This window comes from Papio anubis, chromosome 6 (assembly GCF_008728515.1).
Source record: "Papio anubis isolate 15944 chromosome 6, Panubis1.0, whole genome shotgun sequence".
In the NCBI taxonomy this organism is placed as follows: domain Eukaryota; kingdom Metazoa; phylum Chordata; class Mammalia; order Primates; family Cercopithecidae; genus Papio; species Papio anubis.
In genome coordinates this window covers 159,643,640-159,666,662 of record NC_044981.1, presented here as the reverse complement: position 1 = coordinate 159,666,662, position 23,023 = coordinate 159,643,640, and the positions used below count along the sequence as shown (strand labels likewise).

At 42.6% G+C, this 23,023-nt stretch overlaps 1 protein-coding gene across 2 annotated transcripts in view; it reads right to left on the bottom strand.

Moving 5' to 3' along the window:
• Positions 1-23,023, bottom strand: part of PACRG (parkin coregulated) — a 575,145-nt gene that overhangs the window by 148,970 nt on the left and 403,152 nt on the right. Inside the window, exon 5 of one of the 2 annotated variants that reach the window (XM_017957442.3) lies at positions 15,397-17,332. The exons of the other annotated variant lie outside the window; for it this stretch is intronic. Within the exon in view, the coding sequence (XP_017812931.1) occupies positions 17,286-17,332 (47 nt within the window). The 3' untranslated portion in view covers positions 15,397-17,285. Of the gene's footprint in view, positions 1-15,396; positions 17,333-23,023 lie in introns of those variants that run through there. 2 annotated transcript variants of the gene reach the window in all.

The window sequence follows — 23,023 nt, the reverse complement described above, 5'->3', positions numbered from 1 at the left end:
CCAATCCAGAGGCTGTTCTCTTGTGGGATCAGATGGAGCAGGAGAGGAAGAAATTGGCCGAAACCAAACAAAAGCTGAAAAGCCTGTGTCAAGCACATGTGACTCAGATTATTTGGGGGCATTTGATGGGGATTGGGGTTATTGCACAACAAGTGGGAGTAGAATTTGGCATCAGAACTTTTAAAACGTCCCGTGTGATTTCAATGTGCAGCCAGGATTGAGAACCATGGTCCTGCCAGAGCTCGACTAGCCACGCTGATAATGAGCATTGATTTCCAAGATCACCTGCGGCCACCTCTCCCTGACCACACTTCACCTAGCAGGACCGTTCTTTTTGTAAGTCAGCACCTGCCAAGACCTGGCTGTCCTGGCTCTGCAGGTTGGGGTTGGGCCCTGGCAGCTGGTGGGTTACTTTCAGTTTTTCCTCCAGCAGAGTCCAGGATGTGGAGGCTCCAGCAAGCCCCATACCCCAGGCTGTGGGACAGGTGTTTTCTGCCCATGCAGTTCTGTGTGTCTTCTAATGAACTGTATTTGACCCTTCAGTATCTGTTCTCCGGCAGGTACGTATCCAGTCTGTCCCACTCAGAAGATCTAGACTTACTTAAAATTTCATGCAAATACATTTGAGAAGATACTTTTATGGCTATACCAAACACATGCCTACAATTTCAATCCCTTTCTAAATACTCGACAAGCAGCTCCTGGATTTTGAGAGGTCCACGCAGCTTTTAGTAAAGCTGTTGGGTGCTGGGTAGTGGGATGGAGCCATGGAATGAACTCACTTGAACCCCGATGTCAGAGGACACCCAAAGGTAAAACACCGAATTGAGAAAATGAGGACCTTGACCATCTTTTCAACATCTGGAGGATTGGAGGGGGTCAGGGTTGATCTCTTTCGAAATGAAACATGCACCTTCTATTCTTAAGATTGTATTGTTCAAGGCCAGGCGCGGTGACTCACGTCTGTAATCCCAGCACTTTGGGAGCCGAGGTGGGTGGATCACCTGAGGTCAGGTGTTCGAGACCAGCCTGGTCCAACATGGTGAAAGCCCGTCTCTAATAAAAATACAAAAATTAGCTGGGCATAGTGGCACGCGCCTGTAATCCCAGCTACTCGGGAGGCTGAAGCAGGAGAATTGCTTGAACCTGGGAGGCAGATGTTGCAGTGAGCCAAGATAGTGTCACTGCACCCCAGCCTAGGCAACAGAGAAAGACTCCATCTCAAAAAAAAAAAAAAAAAAAAAAAAAAGACTATTGCTTAGATATGTATACACAAGTGCCCAAAATATATGCACATGTACAAAATATAAGTTATGATATTGTTCTCAATAGTAAGATCCTCAAAATAACCTAATGTCCATCAAGAAGGAACTGGTTACATATATGTGCAGACCCGTACAAAGGAATGCATCCAGTCTTCGAACATATGAGTACATCAAAATGCCCTGATATGGCATGTTCTGCAAGGCATCACATTACATAGTAAACCCAAACCCAAACAGAACAACAGTTCACCCACTTGAAGATTTGAAAATGAATAATCCTAAATAAGGCTTTTATCAAGAATGCAAATACAGCAGGCACAGCTTGGTGGGGATTAAAAACCTTAGGCTTCCTGATGAAGATTCAACCTCTGGAGTAATGACAAATAAAGTGGACACGGCAGGTAAGAGTGAAATCCTGGAGGACCTTGAACTCCAGGCTATGGGATTATATTGAAATGCAAAAGGTAACAGAGAGCCAAGTATACATGGTGTTGATTACATGACCTGGAAGATGGATGTTAAGAGCAGCACATTTTCTAGTGGGACAGATGAGAGCATGGGCTCTAACACACAGGTTAAATCCTGGCTTTGCCGCTTCCTAACTGTCACCTTGGGCGTGAGGGAGCGCTGGGCTCCAGGTGCCTCATATTCACATAAAGTGCTTGTGAGCAAATAAAATGATATTTACAAGAAGCCTAGCAGAATGCCCAAGATAGTAAATGCTTAATATGGTAGCTGAGGGAGACAGGAAAGACCAGACAGCATGGTGGGAATTCCTCCAAGAAGAGAGGATTTTGTTCCCTTAAGCATATTCAAGGGGGGAAATTAAGCTGACTACATATTATTCTTCTCAGCAAGTTTCGGGTTCAGTAATTCTGATTGGGGTTGGAAAATTGAAAGGAAAACTGAGTTGTGGGAGCAAAATAACTGTTTAACTTAATTACTAAAATGCCTAAGTTTCCTATCACGATGTCAATATTGTCCATGCAGCAATTCAAGCTTCTATGAAAGTTATTTTGTTAAAATTTACTATGAAAGGTATGCCACTTATTAATTCATCAATATATTTTCATGAGTACAGTACATGAAAAGAAAAAAAGTCATTGTTCACCTACAGGTCAAAACCTCCATTATTTTAAGTCTTGGTAACTTGCAAAACTCTGCGTGAAAATGAATACAAATAGATTTGAGTTAATTCTGTGGTAAATTAAATATCCTGGACATTAAATACACTTGACAAGACATCTTGAGGTCCAGAAAGGATGCTGGGTGGGGAACATGATTGTTGAGTCTTTGGTGACAGCTTCCAGGGGATGGATTTTATTCCTCACAGATATATTTCCACTGTAGCTCCCTGATTACTAAAATGACTGTAGAATCTTTATTAAGTTTCTTGGAAGCATTAACTCTGTCAAAATTAAGAAACCTCATCAAACTCGTGTCCAAAAAAATACAAGAGATGACAATGAATCTATGTCTTGGACTTGACAGAGGACAGACCCATGCAGAGTAATGTCTTTGATATGGTTCTCTCTACCTAATAGTGATTCCCAGACACACAGCAAAAATAACCGAAATGAAAAGTAACTAAAGGTACAGAGAAAGGCTAACCAACACCTGATGGGGAAAGCCAGGCTCTGTCGGAGAAGGGCTGGCAAGGAGAGAGCAGGGCCGAACATGGGTTGTCCATGTTGGGAGGCGGAAAGAGAGGAAGTCACAGGGGTGGAGGCGGAATGAGGGATCGGGGCCACTGAATGGGAGGGGGAGGTGTCTACCAGTGTCATGGACACCCTAGGACTGTCATCTCTGGAATTCTTCAAAGTAAAATTAGAAAACAACTTGTGGGAGGCATTCCTTTAGAATACTATTGCTGAAATGACCCGAGAGAACATTCGACACCCTTATCTTGCAGAAGAAGAACATAGAAAGGATGAGTAATTGGGTCAATGTCACCCCTGACCTTGTAAAAGTAAATAAGATAATGTATGTAAAGAACTTACCGGAACACTCATTATATTAAATACTGAATATAGTGGCTGAGGGAGGTAGGAAAAAAAATACTGAGCACAGAATCAGGACTAAAACCCATAATGTGAGACTCAGTCCAGTACTCTTTTTACTAGAGATTCAGTATTAGTTTTTAAAAATTGTATAAATGCAATTATAATAAGCGTAGAACAACTCTTCCTTATAGCACATCAATTTACTTCATTTTAGCTAAAAATAAGAACTAATATGATAAATTTAGAGTATAATAAATCACATTATTATTTTTAGCTAAAATGATGTAAATATGTAATAAATTTTATATTATATAACACATATAAGAAATAATAGATTAATATTATAATAAATAACAGTATTTATTATTTTTAGCTAAAATGAAACTTTAAACTCTTTAAACTCTAGCTAAATGTCAGACAGATGCAACATTTAAATTCATTAAAAAGGTTACCTTATGTAACCCTTACAACAACAGTATGCGGTGACAACGTGGGCTCAGAGAAGTTCCCTAAGTTGGCTGAGGTCACACAGCCTAGAAGCAGGAGGCCTGTGACTGGGCCCAGCTCTCTCACTCCAAAGCTTGTGCTCATGGCATTCAAAGCAGCTTATTCTCAAAAAATACCAAAAAAAAAAAAAAATGTATTTTTATTAGAGACGGGCTTTCACCATGTTGGACCAGGCTGGTCTCGAACACATGACCTCAGTTCTACCTCCAAGCAACATGATAGTGGTCTATTCAGGAAGGATCTGGATGTGCTTTCTTACACAGAGCCACTGTATAATACGGCAGCATGATCAATACCTGGATTGCAAAATGGGTTTCTAAAGCTAAAGAAGGCATGGTTAGTTGGAGAGTGGTACTAAAGTCAGATTCCAAGGGCTTCCAGCACCAAAGCCCTGTGCCTGCTGCAGTGTGAGGGGGTACCTGGCACATTAGAGTGTTCAATATTATTTCCTAGTAATGTCTAATTCAAAAGTGCATAGTTATGTCATCTTAAGATTGCGATGTATTAGAGAACCAGTGAAATTCAGGGTTATATTTTGCTATTACCTCTTCTCATTTAAAAATAATTTAAAACACAAATTTGAAATGTTGTCCTTACTGGGCGCTTACTTCTGAATAACCACCCGGCTTGCTGTAACTTTTAATGACACACATCCTACTGTAATCCACGTTCCTACTTTTCTTTCCTAGGTTTTATTGCTCTTGGCTATTTGCATAAAAATGGAAGCTTTGCTCTTTAAGGGTTCATCAGCTCAAATAGCTCATTCCCCCATCCTAAGATACAAGTAATGACGGGTGAAAGAGGTTTAGTGGTTCAATTCAACCAGGCATGCACAAGCAGTTACTAAAACCCACTGCTCCCTCCTCCATGTCATCAGGATTGCTTTTAATGTAATTCTCCACTCAAGCCCATCTCAATATCTTCCTCAGCCCAAACATAAATCAAGGTGGAAACTCCCTGTAGGTACAATTCTTAATACAGTCAGCAGCCTCATTTTACTACAGAAGCAGCAAAAACATAGGTTTTTGGTTTCTCCATGTGCCTAAGAATTTGGAGCATTTCCCATTCTCTCAGAGTTACCACCTCACATGGTCCTGGTGAGGAATAAAAGAGGTGTTATCCATAAGGGTCTACACATGAACCCACAAATATTTTGTTTTCTCTTTCTTTCCAAGAACTGTAGATCATTTCTATGGATTCTTTAGGTCCTAATAGAAAAGTCAAGGGTTAAGCCCGTCAGCTTGGTAATGTTCATTAGTTGTCAATTAAGGAGTAAACTATACCCCATTTGTTCTTGGTCTAATGACAACTTTCATAGTGTTATTGAACACTCAAGAAAGGTTCACTGAAGAAAATACTAACTGGCCCAAACGGTGGGGAACAGAACATAAGGAATGATAGTATCCTCCAAGCCGAGTGCTTGTGGCTTCGTTTGATCTACTAGCGGTGTAGTAAAGTGAAACATTGGTTCATGTCCTTTTTCATTCTGAGAAGTGGCTGTTGACATCCTTAGTTAGCTGGATAACTATTCTCATATTAGTGTGAGAGCAAGCATGGGCACCAGGAGCAGCCCACGAGCTCTGCAGCCTAATGTGCGCTCATCCGCCCATCCCACTGACATTTGTAATTCACTATGCCTGGTGCTGGGGATGCAGCAACAGGGCAGACGAGTTCCCTGTTCATGGGGAGCTCTGCTGGTAACCAGCAAGGTTCAATAAAGAGGGAGAGGTGACATGAGAGATGTGGGTGTAGGGACAGCAAGCACCTAGAGGGAGTGAGCAATTCCACCTCGGAGGGTGGGTCCCAGGAGGCATTGCAGAGGTGGTGACTTGGGAATGATCGTGGTAGCTGAGGGAAGGGAAGGCCACTCAAGGCTGAAGAGCAGAATTAGTAGACACAGAGGCAGTCCCACTGTTACGGAGCAAACGTCAGTGGTTTCTTGAATGTAGGCGCCACTGGACACGGGACGGAGGATGGAGAGCATTATCCCCAAGTGGGAAGTTTGGACTTTGCTCCACAGGTAGCAGTTAGTAGTTGTCAGTAGGAGAAGAGACGTGTTTTAGGAAGATCACTCCACGGTGTGGTGAGCAGAATACTCTGGCCACCACTGCCAAGATGACCATTACCTAATTCCTGGAACCTGTGACTATGCTGCATTACATGACAAAAGGGACTTTGCAGACATGCTCACATGAAAGACCTTGAGATAGGGAGATCCTTTTGGATAATCTGGGTGGATTAAAAGTCATCGTGATGGTCCTTAAAGTGGCAGAGTGAGGCACAAGAGTACAGCTAGAGATGACACGAAAAACGGTCAGGGAGATGCAACGTTGCTGGCTTTGAAGAAGTTGGCTTTGAAGGGGCCCACAAGCCAAGGAGAGGAAGCTGGAAAAGGCCAGGAAACAGGCTTTTCAGCAGAGCCCCACGAGGGGACACGGTTCTGCAGATACCTCGATTTTAGCCCTGTGTGACGTATGTGGACTTCTGCACTATTGAGCTGTAAGATAATAAATTTCTGCTGTTTTAGGCCCCCAACTCTGTAAATTGGTTTTGGCAGCAATAGAAAATAAATACAAATGGTTCGGGGAGGACTGAAGTGGGAGGGGCACGGCTCCCAAGGAGAGAGCTCCTCAGTGGGAACCCAGGCAGCCGCGGTGGAAGGGGAGGGAGTCACCGGGCACGGGCTCGTAGGGAGACTGCTCAGATAGGACCTGTAGTGCACTGGGCTGGAGTGCTGGTACAGGAGAAGGGCGAAGAAGAGTCTAAAACGGCCCCCAGGCTCCTCTGGTGCTCAGGGATGGAGAAGCGATGTAGGAGGAGCCCAGGCTTGGGGAAGATGAAAGTTTAGCTTTAAACATGTTGAGAGTGACCTTGAGGCTTTTAGGAACAGATAACTCACTATATAGGTCTGTGGCTCAGGCAAACTGCAATTTCGGAGTCATGAGCTTAAAGGCGGTGGCTGAAGCCTAGAGACTGGCTGACAGCCCTGATGGAGAAGGGGCTGCAGGAGCCAAGAGCCAGAGGAGACCGCGGCAGCTCAGGGCCCCTGGGAGAAACATTCCAAAGGCAAGGCGGTGAGGATTTCCACAGGAGAGCGCTGCGAACGGCCCCTCGGCCTGTCTCGGGGCTCAGGGAAGAGTTCTTGAAGGAGGCAATACTTAGCTTGAATCCTGAAGGACGAACTTGGAGAAAAGAGGGGAAAGAACATTCCAAATGGAGGGAACAGCATGTAAAAAGGCCCCTGAACAGCACGGTGTGTGCCGAGATCTAGAGGCGGCTGAGAAGGCTGGCAAGTAAAGCAAGAGGATGTGCGTGGGCACGAAGGCAGATCAGCCACCAGAATCTTATCTTCAGTCGGAGTGGGGTTGGGACAGGATAGAGACTCAGCTAGGGCTTCTGAAATGGGCATGAGATTTACAGTCAGCTGAGTGGATTTATAATGATACTGCAAATGAAATTGGAAAGGTACAGATCAGAAATATTTTAAATGAACTTCTTAGTTTCTGATGCTTACAGTAGTTGCAGGTAACTTGTCCTGTTGCATGGCCTTAATTATGACACGGCACTCAAAAAAGGTTTCTAGAGATTACAGAAAGGTCAGTAGTTTGTTGAATCTGGGCATCCTCTAACCATCAGCCAATAGGGCCTCTCACTCTCAGAACACACAGGACCTGTCCCAATCCAGGGCTTTTGCCCTAGGCCAGCCAGGTTTCTCTCTCCCCGACTTCCCATACCTACATTTTACTCATTATTCAAAGTGCAGCTCAAATGCCATCTCCCTGATCTCTCGAGTTGGAATGACCCTTCTGGCTTCATGGAGGGGCCAGCCTCCTCTTCACTGGCCTCATCTGTAACTTCCTAGCCCAGGGTACCACTCAATGGCAGAGGAAGCAGAAGTATCTTTTGGAGGGGGGCTCAGGAAGGGTGTTTCATGCCTGTTTGGGCATTCACTGGATGCCCAAAGGGGAAGTCACATTAGGATAGCAGCCTTTGCACCAGTCGATTTGAGAGTTTTGTATATAAGAGAGGTATGGGGAGAAAGTGAAAAGTAGGAGGAAACAGTGAAAAATTAATTCAGTAATCTAGGTGTGAGGACTTTGGAGGCCAAGGATAAATCATTTTGCATTGTGAGTTAATGTATCTATGTATTCCATGTTTTTTTTCCCCACATTTAATTTTTTTTTTTTTTTTTGGAGACAGAGCCTCGCTCTGTCTCCCAGGCTGGAGTGCAGTGGCCGGATCTCAGCTCACTGCAAGCTCCGCCTCCCAGGTTTACGCCATTCTCCTGCCTCAGCCTCCCGAGTAGCCGGGACCACAGGCACCCATCACCTCCCCCCGGCTAGTTTTTTGTATTTTTTAGTAGAGACGGGGTTTCACCGTATTAGCCAGGATGGTCTCGATCTACTGACCTCGTGATCCGCCCGTCTCAGCCTCCCAAAGTGCTGGGATTATAGGCTTGAGCCACCACGCCTGGCCCCCCACATTTAATTTTTAAAAAGTGCTCATCTCCTCTAAGGTAGTAACTTAACTCCCAGCGCTTCAGAGATAAGAGCTTTGGGCTTGTTTTTTTGATGTGATAGTTTCAGCATGTCACATGCAGGTGGCCAGAGGACACAGACCATGTATGTGTGAGGCATGTGGTTCTTGCTGTAGTTGCCTGATCAAACACAGATGCTCAGTTAACTTTAAATTTCACATAAACAACAAAAACATTTTTAGTATAAGCATGTCTTAAATATTTCATGATACATACTTATATTAAGAAATTATTTCTGGCCGGGCGCGGTAGCTCAAGCCTGTAATCCCAGGACTTTGGGAGACCGAGATGGGCGGATCATGAGGCAGGAGATCGAGACCATCCTGGCTAACACAGTGAAACCCCGTCTCTACTAAAAAATACAAAAAACTAGCCGGGCGTGGTGGCGGGCGCCTGTAGTCCCAGCTACTCGGGAGGCTGAGGCAGGAGAATGGCATAAACCCAGGAGGCGGAGCTTACAGTGAGCTGAGATCCGGCCACTGCACTCCAGCCTGGGCGACAGAGCGAGACTCCGTCTCACAAAAAAAAAAAAAAGAAAGAAATAATTTCTTATTCATCTGAAATTCAAATTAACTGGGTATCCTGTACTTTTCTTTGTGAAATCTGAAAGGTCTATGTAGCACATGAGTCTAAGAGCAACACCTAGGCACAGAATGGAGTGATTTCTGGCAAATCAGTGTGGCTTATTTAATTCCTTTTCTCCCCTGTAGTTTTCCAGTCCTTTTGTCTGTCTCAATACTGGGGACGCCAGGATTCCTCTGGAAAGCCGCCTCACGTAGGATTCTATGCTGCCAGGAGGAAGGGTCTGTGACCTTTAAGATAAACTCTCAGATTGTCTCCTGGATCTGCCAAGACGGCCCCTTAGCTAATGTCCAACCTAAATATCTCGACTGCTGCCCATTTTCCTCATGATTCCTGCGGTGTCACTGGCAGACGAAGGATCACACAGTACCCACAAGAGCCTTTTATAGCCACATCGTAGGCACCTATCATGTTGCCTCTCGATCCTTCTGTTTGGCTGAGCAACCCTGGGCACGTCCAGCTCCACGGGGGAGGCTGTACCAGGGTTGGTTGTTAAGGGCACCCCAATTCTTGTCATCCTGATGCCAGAAGGATTCCAGTTCTGAGACTGGGTCATCCCTCCTGGGAAAAGGAGATATTAAAACCCTCTTTCCACAGACTCTTAAATGCTGCCCTTCCCCCAGAGACACATGACTGTCGGTGCAAAATCACTGCTGTTCTTCCTCTTAGGGTCTCACAGCTTTTGGATTCTGACCATTGCTGGGAATCATTGTTTTCTTCTTTCCAGACTGTTCACCCCACAGAGGCTTACATTGCAGCAGGAGCTGGCAGTTTCGAGGGACAAAGACTCATGCATTTTACACTCAATAGCATAGTATTGACATGTCATTGAAATAGTTGGCTCTTCTTTCAGTCGTACTGTTTTCACTTATCAAAACCTCTTCATCTTTTTCCCACACTAAATTTAATTGGTTTCTTTCTTAGTTTGTATTTATAGGATTATTACTGTTCAAGACACTACTTCGCATTTATCTTTATTGACTTCCACTGTATTTAATTGAGTCATCCATCCAATTTGGTTGTATCATTTTGGATGCTTCAAATTGTCAAGTGAAATGGAATGTAAACCAATGTAAAAAAATTCCCCTTTTAGAAACTCCAAGAATTCACATGACTACACAGGAATCAGTGACAAAATTCACCGTTTTTGTATTTTCAAATATATTACCTAATATTGCCTGTTGAATAAATTGGAAAACAATTCTCAAAGTAGCAGTTTAATAAAAACACATCTAAAATATAAATCTCCCAACTGAATTTCCAGAATAAGGTGGATGAACAAAACAGAAGCACTGAAAATGTGCAGGGGGATCCAGGAGTGCTCGCCCCTTCCTTGACAGGGGGATCGAAGGGTGCTCGCCCCTTCCCTCGCAGGGGGATCCACGGGTGCTCACCCCCTCCCTCGCAGGGGGATCCAAGGATACTCGCCCCTTCCCTTGCAGGGCACCACACCATTGTAAGAGTAGAGTTTATCGATCAGATCAAAGATACGAAACTATTGGTATCATCTGTGTTAGTCATAAAGACTAAAAATTCCTGACTATACTTTTGTGCTTAAAGGATAAGTTTCAATCTGAAGATTTTTTTTTAAAAAAACAACCATTACTCAGGATAGAAAAGTTTCTACCCAACATTTAAATACAAACAAAAATTATTCGATATCGAAATTTGTCTACACATATTGTAAATTGTTTCCATTTTCCTTTATTGTCCTTTAATGATCTCATCAAGAGTGTATAATTAGTTCACTAGACTGCAGAACACTGGCTCTCCCCTGAAGCAGCCGAGCAGAATTGTTGACTAACCCTTTTCCCCTCCGGAGCTCACCACCGTTAATGGGCCGTGTTCAGGAGGGAGAATGCTGGGAGACCAATCGTTAGAGAAAAAGTCTGTGGTCTCTGCCTTGAAGCAACAGTTTGGGGACCATCATAGCTTGCACTGACTTATAAAAGGAAGATTTTTCAAAATCACTTTGCCAGTGTCAGTTAATAATGGCTTTCGATGCCTTCCAACATTGCTGTAAGCTGCTAGGCAGGCAGATTTTGGTGCCAGTTTTCCTTCGTCTGTACCTATCTCTTGAAATGCCCTTGTAAGAAATAGAATGTAGATGTAGATCCAATGATAAGTTAGGAATTGAAATCTCAGAACTGAGCTAAGGATGACAGTCATATCAATAGTTATACTTTGGGGTCCTTCCTGCATTCTAGGCTTTGTTCTATGAGGGCAAAATAGAAACAGGTGGTTTTAAAATGTTGCTGAGGGCTCTAGATGTGTTAAATTAGTCAAGGGAGATATCAAGCTCAATCTCTTGGGCATTTTGGCTCTAATTAATATACAAATTTATGTTACATTAGAACAAATGATCAGTTCAAGGTGTACTTCACTCTAATTAATATACGAATTTATGTTACATTGGAACAAATGATCAGTTCAAGGTGTAATTCAAAGACCCCAGATGTACCAGGATTTCGACAGAAGTTTGTGCATTTTCTGTTAATTTAAAGCATTGAAACCATAGAAGCATTTTATTCTAAAAATAGCCACTTAATGTCCCAAAATATAATTTCCTTTTTCTCACTAATTAGTTAAAGATGAAATAATGCTTGAACACTTCATAATCTTAAATTCACAATATTTTACTTAATTAAAATAGGTAATTTAGAAAAATAATTGGCAATTGCTAAAACCTCTAATGCTGATGAGAATTGAGCTGGAAGCATTCTTTCATCACAAATTGGTACTTAAAATATAAAGTTCTGCACACAGCTGGGAAGTGCCATTGTAATTTGGCATTTATGTTCAGTAGCTATCATTAAACCAAACAAACTGAAATTAAAGAGAAAAGAAAAACAGTGGATTTAAGAAGACATATTTGGGGTGGAATCTAAGGGCTCAAAAGTATAAATAGGACCTTCTAAGCATTTGTTAGGAAGTGCTTGTTATGTAGCATATCAGAAAATTTCTAATACATTGATTTCATGCTTCATTCTAGACATATGGCTTTGATAATATTTAAGTTCCATTAAAAAATTAAGCTATATAACTGATATTCCTTGGAACAAAGGATACCTTTTAATGGGTAAACTCGAATTGTATTCATGATTTTAAAAGTAAAGTCATTTATGTGATTGAATTCAAGCTTACTAATGCGGATTTAAAGAAAGGTGAGATAATGGTGTCTGGAATAAGCAAACCATGGATTTTGCACATTCTCCTATTGAGGACAAATAACAAAATGTCTCTCTGAAATTCCATACAACATAGCACAGATTCATGTTAATTTGCAGGAACACCAAAGAAAAACACATCCTTTGGAGGCCTTATTTGTTTAGTGGGAGGCTGTCTTTCTCAGGACTGGAACAAAAGCCTGCCGATGAGGATGGGAATATATGCAGACATCGTTAAGTGTGTGTTGCTGGGTAGGGTAGGGGGAGGCATTCCATTCTATACTATGGAATTTTCTCTCACATTTTCTCCTTGGTAACACGTTAAAAAACATAGGATTTTAAACAACAGTCTAAAGAGCAAGGAATTAAAAACAACAACAACAACAACAACAAAAACCAAGATCCAGTCCAACAAACGTTTCATTCTAGTGGAGTACAATGGTGACGTTTCAGCTCCACCAAATAAGTCTTTAAAATAAATATTCTTTACATTCTTTTGCAAATAAAAGTCCAAAATATATGTCAAATTGCAGTCATGTTAAAGCAAATTGGGTATTTTTCAATTTTCATGTCTTCTTTGAGATGTAAAAGTTTTAAAAATCCATACAGTATTTACTTATGATTCATCATCAAAAATAAAGGAATTTGATATATTTCAATCTTAAGAGATTTACTTTTAAAAGAAGGTCAGAAACTGGTTTTTGAAGTTCCAGAGCAGAGCAAACACCCCAAACCAATAATAGTATAGACAAAACCCAGCACAGAATACATCACTCTTGGTCATGATTTCCAAAATTTATAATTTCAAAAATTTTAATTTAGCCAGTATTTCTTTGCCACCTACTGCTCGCCTTTCAGTAGTCTAGCGACCTTCAAGACAGATGGATCCAGATTTCACTGGTCAAAGCAGTCACTACCAAGCAGCCTAAGCCCAATGCATGGTTACAAGTGCTGGGCTGAAATCATGACCCGGATGCGGGTAGGAGCATAGAGGGAGCAAATAATTCCACGGGTTTTCCTGTTCTCAGAGGGCAAGAGGCGGCGAACTTGAGCCTGGAAGGATTCCTGAAGAAGGTGGTATTGAATTGACTTTGAACTCCCATGGCTGGGAGATGTTCCTGGCAGAGAAAAGAAGGACAAGAGAAATGGGGGCATGGAGACCGCCCCAAGGTCAAAGGACAAGGAGTGGTCCAGTGTGAACACAGGCGAGGGAGCAGGAAGGTAAGGTCCCAGAGGGACAGAAGCCTGTAGAGGAGGATCAGAGCCAGCCAGTGGCCGGCCTGGTGTGTCCTGCTGGGATCTGACAAGTGGGGACAGCATTAACTCCTACCTAGAACTTGTTTAGCTCCGGGATGCCCTTGGGGCATGATTTATATAACATACTGAATCCTCACAACACTCTCGTATCAGCTAGGTATGATCGCCACCCCTTTGCACAGATCACCAAACTGAGGCGCAGGTTGAGAAACACGTGGTGTTACTTGGGAGGAGGTGTCCACAGCCTGCGAGGTAGAGGCCACTCCGGCGTCAGGAAGAACATCGCCAGTTTGCGGGTTGAGGGTCAGGGAGAGGACCAGCAACAGGAATACCACTGAGAAAACCATCGAAAGAAGGATTGAACTAACGCACAGCTAGACAGTCACTCAGGGAAAATTAAAAACGAGGAACTTTCAATTGTGTCATCTACAGAGAGTGGGGAGTCCCAGGGCGGGAGGAGTCCCAGGCATCCCTGAGTTTCCTAAAGAAATGGAAATGAGACCGAGTTTCCCGGTAAGCCAGCGGGAGGAACAGGACCCAGGTGGGAAGCGCAGGGTGGGGAGGCGGATCTGCGCTGCTGGCAGGGAGGCCTGCACGGTGGATCCGATCCGCAGCAGGGGCTCCAGGCTGGCCCGGGGTGGGAGGAGACAGCTTCTGGAGCTCACGGGTGTTGGGTTGGGGCTGCGGGTCCGGGGTGCGAAGGATAGGAGTGCCCAGAGGGCGGAGGCTGCGCGGGCACCACCCGCAGCGCGGTGGAGGGAGGAGAAGGGGCCTGCAGGGAGGCTCGCGGGGTCGTGGAGTCGGAAGGGAAATTGCCCAGGAGGCTGGAGACGCTGCTGCTTTAGGGAGAAGTTCCAGCTCGCCGTGGATAGAAAAGTCCATGGAAAGTGAGGAGACTGGGGTTTCATCAGAAGGCTGTGTTCTCCAGGGTGTGCAGGGAAGGAGGGCGAGGCCGCACACAGAGGTGGCCTGGCTTTTCACTTTTTAAATCTTCCGGGTGGAGACTGGAGCAAGGAGGGCAGACGGGCCAGTGCGCTGGGGAGGATGGAAGGGGGAGCCGGCCGGAGCCTCGGGGAGAGAGGCCTGGGGAGGGCCGGGCCTGGGAAGGGGCCAGCGCCCGCGGGAGGCGGCCCCTCCGGAAGCTCTGCAGCAGAAGGAGGGCGTGAGGACACCCGGCTGGCCTGGACTGTGCGGAAGGGGAGGTGACAGCGAGGGGTCGGTCCGTGGGAGGTGGCAGAGCCGGGGCAGGAGTTTCAAGGAAGGGGAAGGAAGCCAGCCAGGGCCCCGGCGGGGCCTGGAAACCGTTTCCTCCTAACAGAGCCAGTCGACAGTGACACAATTCCCTCCAGCAGGGCCTGGCTGTTTTCAACAGGCATCAGGGCCATTTTTTTCCCCCTGCCATAGATTTTTCACAAAACCCTCATTCACTTCCACGAGAACACTGTGCATGGATCACTGGTCAGTTGTGCGGCAGCCAGTTATGCGCTGGTGCCAAGTGTAAGTTACCAGTGGCCCTGGAATCTCTCATTGCAGTTGCACAGACAGAGCACGTCCACGAGAGAGGAAGGTATTTCCAGTGTTAGGAGCTGCCTAGGGTCTGTGTGCTGTATGTTCTCGCATGTTCCATCTCACGCAGAAATAAACACGCAAAGTTGAAGTCAGATGGGAAAGAGCTGGAGAGGAGCTAGCTACTGTGCAGAGAAAAGCTGTGTCACTGGGACCGATTTTCCATATTCGAGTGTCATCCTGCAGTGGAATACTGGGTATGCCACAGTTCGAGTCTGAACGGGAATGTATGGATGTTGAGGTGCCATTGCCCTGTTCTTTCATAAAGCAGTGTGTTCTTAAGGGAAGGGTGGTGGGCTTCCATGCAGCTCTCTGGCTAGAAATGCTTTCTGTGTGAGATGCTAACCTGCCCGTGATGGCCGGATGTGGCCTGCACACACTATACCAGGCTCCAGGATCGCGCCTTTCAGTGAAAGTTTGCATTGCATCTGTCCCTTTGTATATCAAATTTAAATGAATTATTCAATGAAAAAAATGTAAAAATATTCCTATGGTACATAATACATACCAGACACTGTTTTCAGTACCGTGGGAGGGCACAGAGGTGACTGATGTGAAAACTCTCCTTGAAAGAGTGCCTCCAATGGCCATGGATGCTCAAAACACTCAGGCTGCCAATTTGCATCATTAAAGAAAAATCTAGTAAGAATAACCGCCCCCCACACATACTATAAGCATCTGTGACTTAGTGCAAATTTCTAACATGTCTGCAGGTGGATTACAGTAGACATCGTCTTGTCCCCAGAGTGAGTTTTCTGCCTAATTTCCTATTTTCAGTGGTATCAACCAGGTAAGGAGTATTAACCAAATGTCTACCGTGTAGAAGAAATGTATGAGGCAGCACAGAGGATTGAAAGGGGCATAAAATGCTGAAGAAACAGGCAGTGGATGAGTCTCTGTGAGTCCATTTCTATTCTGGTCGGTAAAGAAAGGTGCTAGAGGGGCATTGACAAGGGGATAACGTCTTCCCCGGGGCTGAGAGGTGTGAAGCGTGGCTGGGATGGCGAACAGCCCAGTGTGCCGGAAAAGAAAGGCTGTGCGAGAAGAACGTCTAGGAGAACAAAACTCATATATTATGGAAGGCTGTAACTCACATGCTCAATACTTTTCATTTCCTTCTGAGGAACACTTGCTAACTATTGGTGATTTGGGGGAAGACATGTGATAAAAGGTGGGTTTTAGGAAAGTGAGATATGAGGGAGATGAACATGAAACAAGATTGGTGAGTAGAGCTTCAAAGAAAGTGTTACAGTCAGAATAGAAAGAACTGCCATGTGATCACTGGAATTTGTTAGGAAATTCTCTATTTCTTGCAAAACTGGAGACCCTGGGATGGCAACCCAGCCTCTGAGTCTCAGCTCATTCATCTCTAAGTTGGGCATGGCAACCCTGCTTGTATAGTCAGATTTTACGAGGATTAAACAAATAAGAAAAGCACATGAAAACAAATATATTACTATCATCCTATAAAAATGCTACATTTTCATTTTTCTATATTCACGAAATAAATATATGTGTGTTCAATGTTGCATCCATTTGTAATGCTCACATTCCCTCCTTTAATTTGGATCTTAGACATTTTTGTAATTCTATACATTGAACTGTGTGGATCATATGTGCGGAGTTCAGTACGTGTTCCTAAACCAATCAGAGAAGGACACTGACCCTGCAGGCTAATGAAGGAGGATAAGACGTCCTCAAGTAACTATCACAGGAGTTGAGGCTGATAAACTTCCTAACGAGTATTCAGCTAACCGCAAAGGATGATCAGAAGAGAACTGATAGCATCCATGGGCTAACAGAATGTCAAGGGATGAGCAATGTAGAAGCATGGCAAAATGAGAGTTAATCAACTCCCACATGCTGTGGTCTGACCATGTGCAAGGTGGCATAATATTGTCTACGTTTTTAGAGGAATATTGTGAAAATGAATAGGATATTATCTCCAAAACAATTAGAGATGTTTGGACAAAAGCCACCATGAGGAAAATTCAAGTTTATCATTTCTGAAAAGACATTTAAAAACATGTTAGTTTGTAAGGCAAAATACAAGAACAGATTGAACTTAAAAGATGTTATTAGATCCTTTGTGGAGGGAGGTTGAACACCCCATGTAAACAGAAACCATTCATAGTACTATTATGAAAAGCTAACAGAGAAACATGAATAGGATGAAGCCATTTTATTTACCTGTGACAAGAAGAGAAGACCATCTAATAAGGTGGAACAAAAACACAACATACAATGTCAGGATTTTCTAGAAAAAAGTAGAGAGTTTTTTTTTTCCTTCAGACAATATGTTACACATATGGCAAGTTTCTTAGCTTGATAAACATCCACAAGTAGATAGCTTGGAGACAGATGGGAGTTTCACGACTTTGTCTTATTAATTTCCGTGCCATTAGACTGAATAATTCACAATTGAGATGATCAACTTGACTTCTGATTCTGAAAATCAACAGAAGGCATCAGGGTAAGTGACCAAGGGTAGGAATGAAAATATCTCCATTGCCCTTGGTAACTACTTGCTGTGGTCAGGAAGTGGTGGTGAAGGCCAAGTCTTGGGATTCCAGAAATGGATGCAAGGCTACCAGCGGCATCTCCTGGTCATTAATGTGTGTCATGCACAAAGATTTATAAAAGAAAGAGGAAGAGGGAGAACAGAAGAGTGATGGTCTGGTACATAAGGCTTTTTGGACTTCCAAAGAGTCAGAAGAACTGAACAGAAGGGAGAAGACAACAGTAGAAGAAGGGAAAGCAGTAAAATGTGACTGCTACCTACACAAAACTGAAATTCAGTAATTTTAAGGTTTTCACCACCAGAGACTTAATACATGTTAAAAAGGTTACATTCGTAAATGAAGGCAGAGCCAGCAGCTCTCACTCTCCTGCACCGCCTCTCATCTTACCCTGCAGGTCTCCTTCTCCTCTCCCATCTCCAGTAGGCGTCACGGCACCCTAGACACACCCAAAGCCTGGCCAGGGCCTTCTGCTAATGAAGGTAAGTGACCTCTAACAGAAAATGGGATTCAACTGTAGGAGTAAAGATCAACAACCAAAACTTCCATGCCCGTCATCCCAGCTGGTTCAGAGGACGGATTAACCACTCCAGGTACTGACACTTTCTGGTCTTTGTGGCGGGGCTGTCCTGTGCAGTGTCGGATGTTTAGCAGCACGCCCGGCCTTTACCCACTGGAAGCCAGTACTGTATCCCCACCCTCACTGGGAGCACCCAAACATCCCCTGGGAGGGAAAATCATCCCAGCTGGAAAACCAGTGTTCTGCTTAGGACAGGAAAACAAGTGCTGTGGATAGGAAAAGGTAACCTAATGATTGCAGAATTATTGCCACTTCTGGACCTAGGGGGAATATGACACATTTTATTTATAGTTGATGGAAGATGTAGATAGGAAAATGTACACTGCATGACCAGGGTTGATGATTATACAAAAAGTAACAACAAATGCTGGTGTAGTTCCTGGCACTCTAGCTCACAAATCACTTTGATTTACATTGTCTCACTTAATCCTCATTACACTGTGGAAAGAAATATACAACCTCCAGTTTATGAACGAGAAAATCAAGGCTTGGAGTGATCAAATGATTTGTCTAAGATGTATGATGTAGCTGGAAAGCGATAGAGACCAGAATCAAACCAAGGTCTTCAGATTCCAGACTCTGGGCTCTTTTCACAAATTGTCTCTCACGGCAGGTTGAGTGGGACCAGTGATCTCCAAGCCAGAAGTCACTGAGATGTAGCATCAATAGCAGTAAACCTCAGAGCTGAAACATGAAGCATGAGCTACCTTTCAACATCAGCAGGGCTCAGAGGGCATGGGGAAAAGAGGGCGGGAGGGGTCCCCAATCTCTGTACCTGCTCTAGTCTTTCATTATGAAAGTCATCCCTGCAGACACAACTCCTCTGTTTTTTTCAAACTTTACATTTGTACCTGATGTTACTGCCTGGCGCTCGCTAAACCAAAGGGATGCAGAGAGAAAAATGTTTATATCTGTACTTACTTTTTTCTTTTTTTTCTTTTGAGACAGAGTCTCACTCTGTCGCCCAGGCTGGAGTGCAGTGGCGTGATCTTGGCTCACTGCAACCTCCACCTCCCAGGTTCAAGTGATTCTCATGCCTCAGCCTCCCAAATAGCTGGGATTACAGGCGCGTGCCACCACACCCAACTAATTTTTGTATTTTTAATAGAGATAGGGTTTCACCATATTGGCCAGGTTGGTCTCGAACTCCGAACCACCAGTGATCTACCAACCTCAGCTTCCTAAAGTGCTGGGATTACAGATGTGAGCCACTGAACCCGGCCTGTATTTACCTTTAACATCATCCTTCACAATTTTTATTCTTGTGTTTTCATTATAAAAACGTTAGTACTATAATATACATTACATATTACTAATACACCTCATTGCAGTAATATAACGTGTGTGTGTGCATGCGTGTTGCTTTTCATGCATAATTTTTTAAACTGCTGCAGTGAGTGCATGGTCAGCCAAAAGATTTAAAAACTACTTTTCCTTCCTTTTTTTTTTTTTTTTTTTTTGAGACAGAGTCTCGCTCTGTCTTCCAGGTTGAAGTGCAGTGGCGTGATCTCGGCTCACTGCAACCTCTGCCTCCCAGGTTTAAGCTATTTTTCTGCCCCAGCCTCCCGTGTAGTTGCAATTACAGGCATGCACCACCACACCCGGCTAACTTTTGTATTTTTAGTAGATACAGGGTTTCACCATGTTGGCCAAACTGGTCTCAAACTCCTAACCTCAAGGCCCACCTCGGCCTCCCAAAGTGGTGGGATTACAGGTGTGAGCCACCGCGCCCGACCTAAAAACTACTTTTCAAAAAAGATATGCAATTATGAAAAATATCCAGTTGAAAACATCATTCAACTCAAACTCAACAAATTCCCACACCGACCTCTTGGTCTTTCCTCCTCGTCCCCTCTCAGGATCTCTTTGCCCTGAGTTTCCCACCCATCCAGGAGGCCCAGCCCTGGCACTGGACGTGGATTCTTCTCTCTGCCTCACTTCCTTGTTGACATCGCCCAGGCCTGTTGATTTCTCAACCACATATCGTGACCAAATAGGGCTATCCTTAGAATGAAAGTTTAGTTCAATATCAGAAAAGTATTATCGTGATTTAACAACTATATATGTACACACATAGTAACTGTATGAATTGTATGTTATGCATTGGCAGACATTCTGAGAAGGGGTCTGAAGGACTTCCCGGGCTGTCTAAGCGCTGTGTGGCACAAACAAGGGCAAGAACTTTGTGCTAAAGCAACAAGCAGACTTCTGATGTTGTTGTTGCTGGGATCACAGGAATAATAATATTAATTCATAAGCCATTGCATACATATTGCTTCATTTAATCCTCACTACAACGTGTGAAGTAAAACCTCTACTTATGCTTTGGAAACCATGAAGCAATGATGGACACCATCATCAAGCTGAGACACCTTTCCCAAGGTGGTTTGCTAAGAGTTTCCATCATGAGTAGGTGTTGAGGTGTTTTATTTTTATTTTTTAATAAACTTTTCAATATGGAATAGTATTAGATTTACTAATACTAAGAGTTGCAAAGATAGTACGGAGAGCTCTCTGCATCCCTCACCCAGTTTCTCCAATGTTAATATCTTGTATTACATCTTATATTTGTCAAAGCTAAGAAATCAACTTTAACAGATTCCTTTTAACTAAGCTTCAGGTATTATTGGGATTTCACCAGTGTTTCCACCACTGTCCTCTTTCTGTTTCAAGATTCCACCAGGATACAGCCCTGTATTTAGTTATCAGGTCTCCAGAGTCTCCTCTGTTCTAGGATGGATTCTTAGTCTTTATTTTTCATGATCTTCAGAGTTTTGAGAAATACTGGCCAGGTATTTTGTAGAATTTCCTCAGTTTGGGTTTGTATGATGAGTTTTTCATCATGAAGTTGGGGTTACATTTTTATGGAGAGAATGTTACAAGGTGCAGTGCGCCTTCTCAGACCACCATAGCAAGGCTCTGGGAACTCAGTGATCACGTCCATTCCAAGGACAGTCCTACTTCATCCTGATCTATTAGAATTTTTTAAATATGACAACATGTTACTTAGGATTTTTGCAATTATGTTCACATATTTTCCATCTTTGGCTCTCATGAGTTATCCTACCTTCTTCAATTCTTCTTTTTCAGTTCTCTGGAATAGTTTGAGAGAAAGAAACGATATTTAAATACTTAGAAAAAATTGATTGTAAAATGAACTGGGTATGTGGCTTCTTTTTGGTGGGGAAGCTTTTGATTACTTATTCATTTTCTTTAATGTTTATTGGTTTATTTTGGGTTTCTATTTTTTGGTAACTTATATGTTTCTAGTAAATTATTTCTTTCAACTAAATTCCGAATTCATGTGCATTGATTTATGAATGAATTACTGTTTACTTGAGACTTTTTTTCTTGTGCTCAATCTTGGTGAAACGTGTATTTTATTTGCTATTTCAAAGAACCTGGTTTTGTTTTGCAGATCTTCTTTACCGTTTCCTTGACATCTATTTCACGAATGTTTGCTCTTTTGTTTACTTCTGTTTTTGTTGCATTTACCTTGTTGCTCACTTTCTAATTCTTAAATTGAATGGTCTACATTTATTTTCAATCTAGTTCTTTAGCTTATGAATTATGAATTCATTTCAAACACTATACTTTTAGTTGTACATTTTTTTAGTTGCTAGAGAATATCATTTGAATAATATGAATTATTTAAATTTGTTGAAATTTTAATCTTCTTCATGGTCAATTCTGTAAATGTTTCTAGGAGCATACAAAGGACTATCACTACTGGGTGCAGAATTCTCTATATGTCAAAACTCACCTGTTAATTTTCTTACTAAAAAATCATCCATATCTTCAATAATTTTTTATTTGATCTGTTAGAGTTATGATCCTTTACTTTTTGGATTTGTCCAATTTTCTTATAATTCTGTTAGCTTTTACTTTATATATTTCTGCTGTATTATTAGGATAATACGGGATCATGATTTTTATGTCATTTTGGTGGATTTTACTTCTTCTTATCCCCCTCTTTTCTCCAATAATGCTTTTTTTTATCTGATCTTACTATTACTCCTTATGTTTCTTTAGCTTAATATGGATTTTTCATTTTTTTTCTTTAAATCCTTTAGCGTGGTTTTAGGTATGGAAATTCCAAAGTGATTAAATATTTTTATCTTTCTCCCAGATAAAACAAAACTTTGGCTGCTGACTGAAAACTCCTCTGACATCCTGCCATTGTTGTCTGGAATATTAGTTTGGCTTTTTTTTTTTTTTTTAAACACACATTACAAAAATCCCATAGTTCATAAATCTTACTGACATTTTATCAATTTTGGGACTTGCCATTATTTCTGGTATCTCAGTCTTAGCTGTGGGTTTGTTCTTCTTGCTAATGTACTCACTTCGGCTGTAATTTTACTTAGAGTTAAGTAGAGTTGGCAAACTCTTTTCATCTTTGTATGTCTGAAATTGTCTTTATTTTACCTTCTCTCTTGGGTGATATCTTAACTGTGTGTAAAGTTCTAGGTAGTTGGTTTTATTTTTTCTCAGCACTCGAGATACCAACCCACTGCCTTGTGTCTCGGGCTGCTGCTAATTCCATTGAGGATCCAGTGGGTCTCTGTGGTGTCTGCCCTTTCTCTTAGGTGGCCTAAATATTTTCTTGTTGTCTTTAATGTTTTTCAGTTTTATCACACCGTGCTTAGGATAGAATTTACATATTTAATCTTTCTCAATTGGAAATATACTTCCAATTCGAAGAACAGCTTTCAGCTCACTTGTCTCTCCCATCATGATGCCATTAACCTTCATCCTCCCTGGGCAGCTTCCCATTTTATTTAACCAAATTTATCATTTCTTCTTCTTCACATTTGTCTGCTCTTGTTTCAAGATTTCTATCCTTTTCAAAAAATAATTTATTTTTACTTTTATGAATTTATCCTATTTATTTCTTTGGATATCTAGCATGATTTTGGGACCTCTTGTGCTGTCATAGGAATTTATTTTAATCCAGAATGAACACATGTTCTCAATTTTTATTTTGTGGGCTGCCTTTTTTAGCATGGAATTTCTTCATGGGTTATGAAATTTTTTATT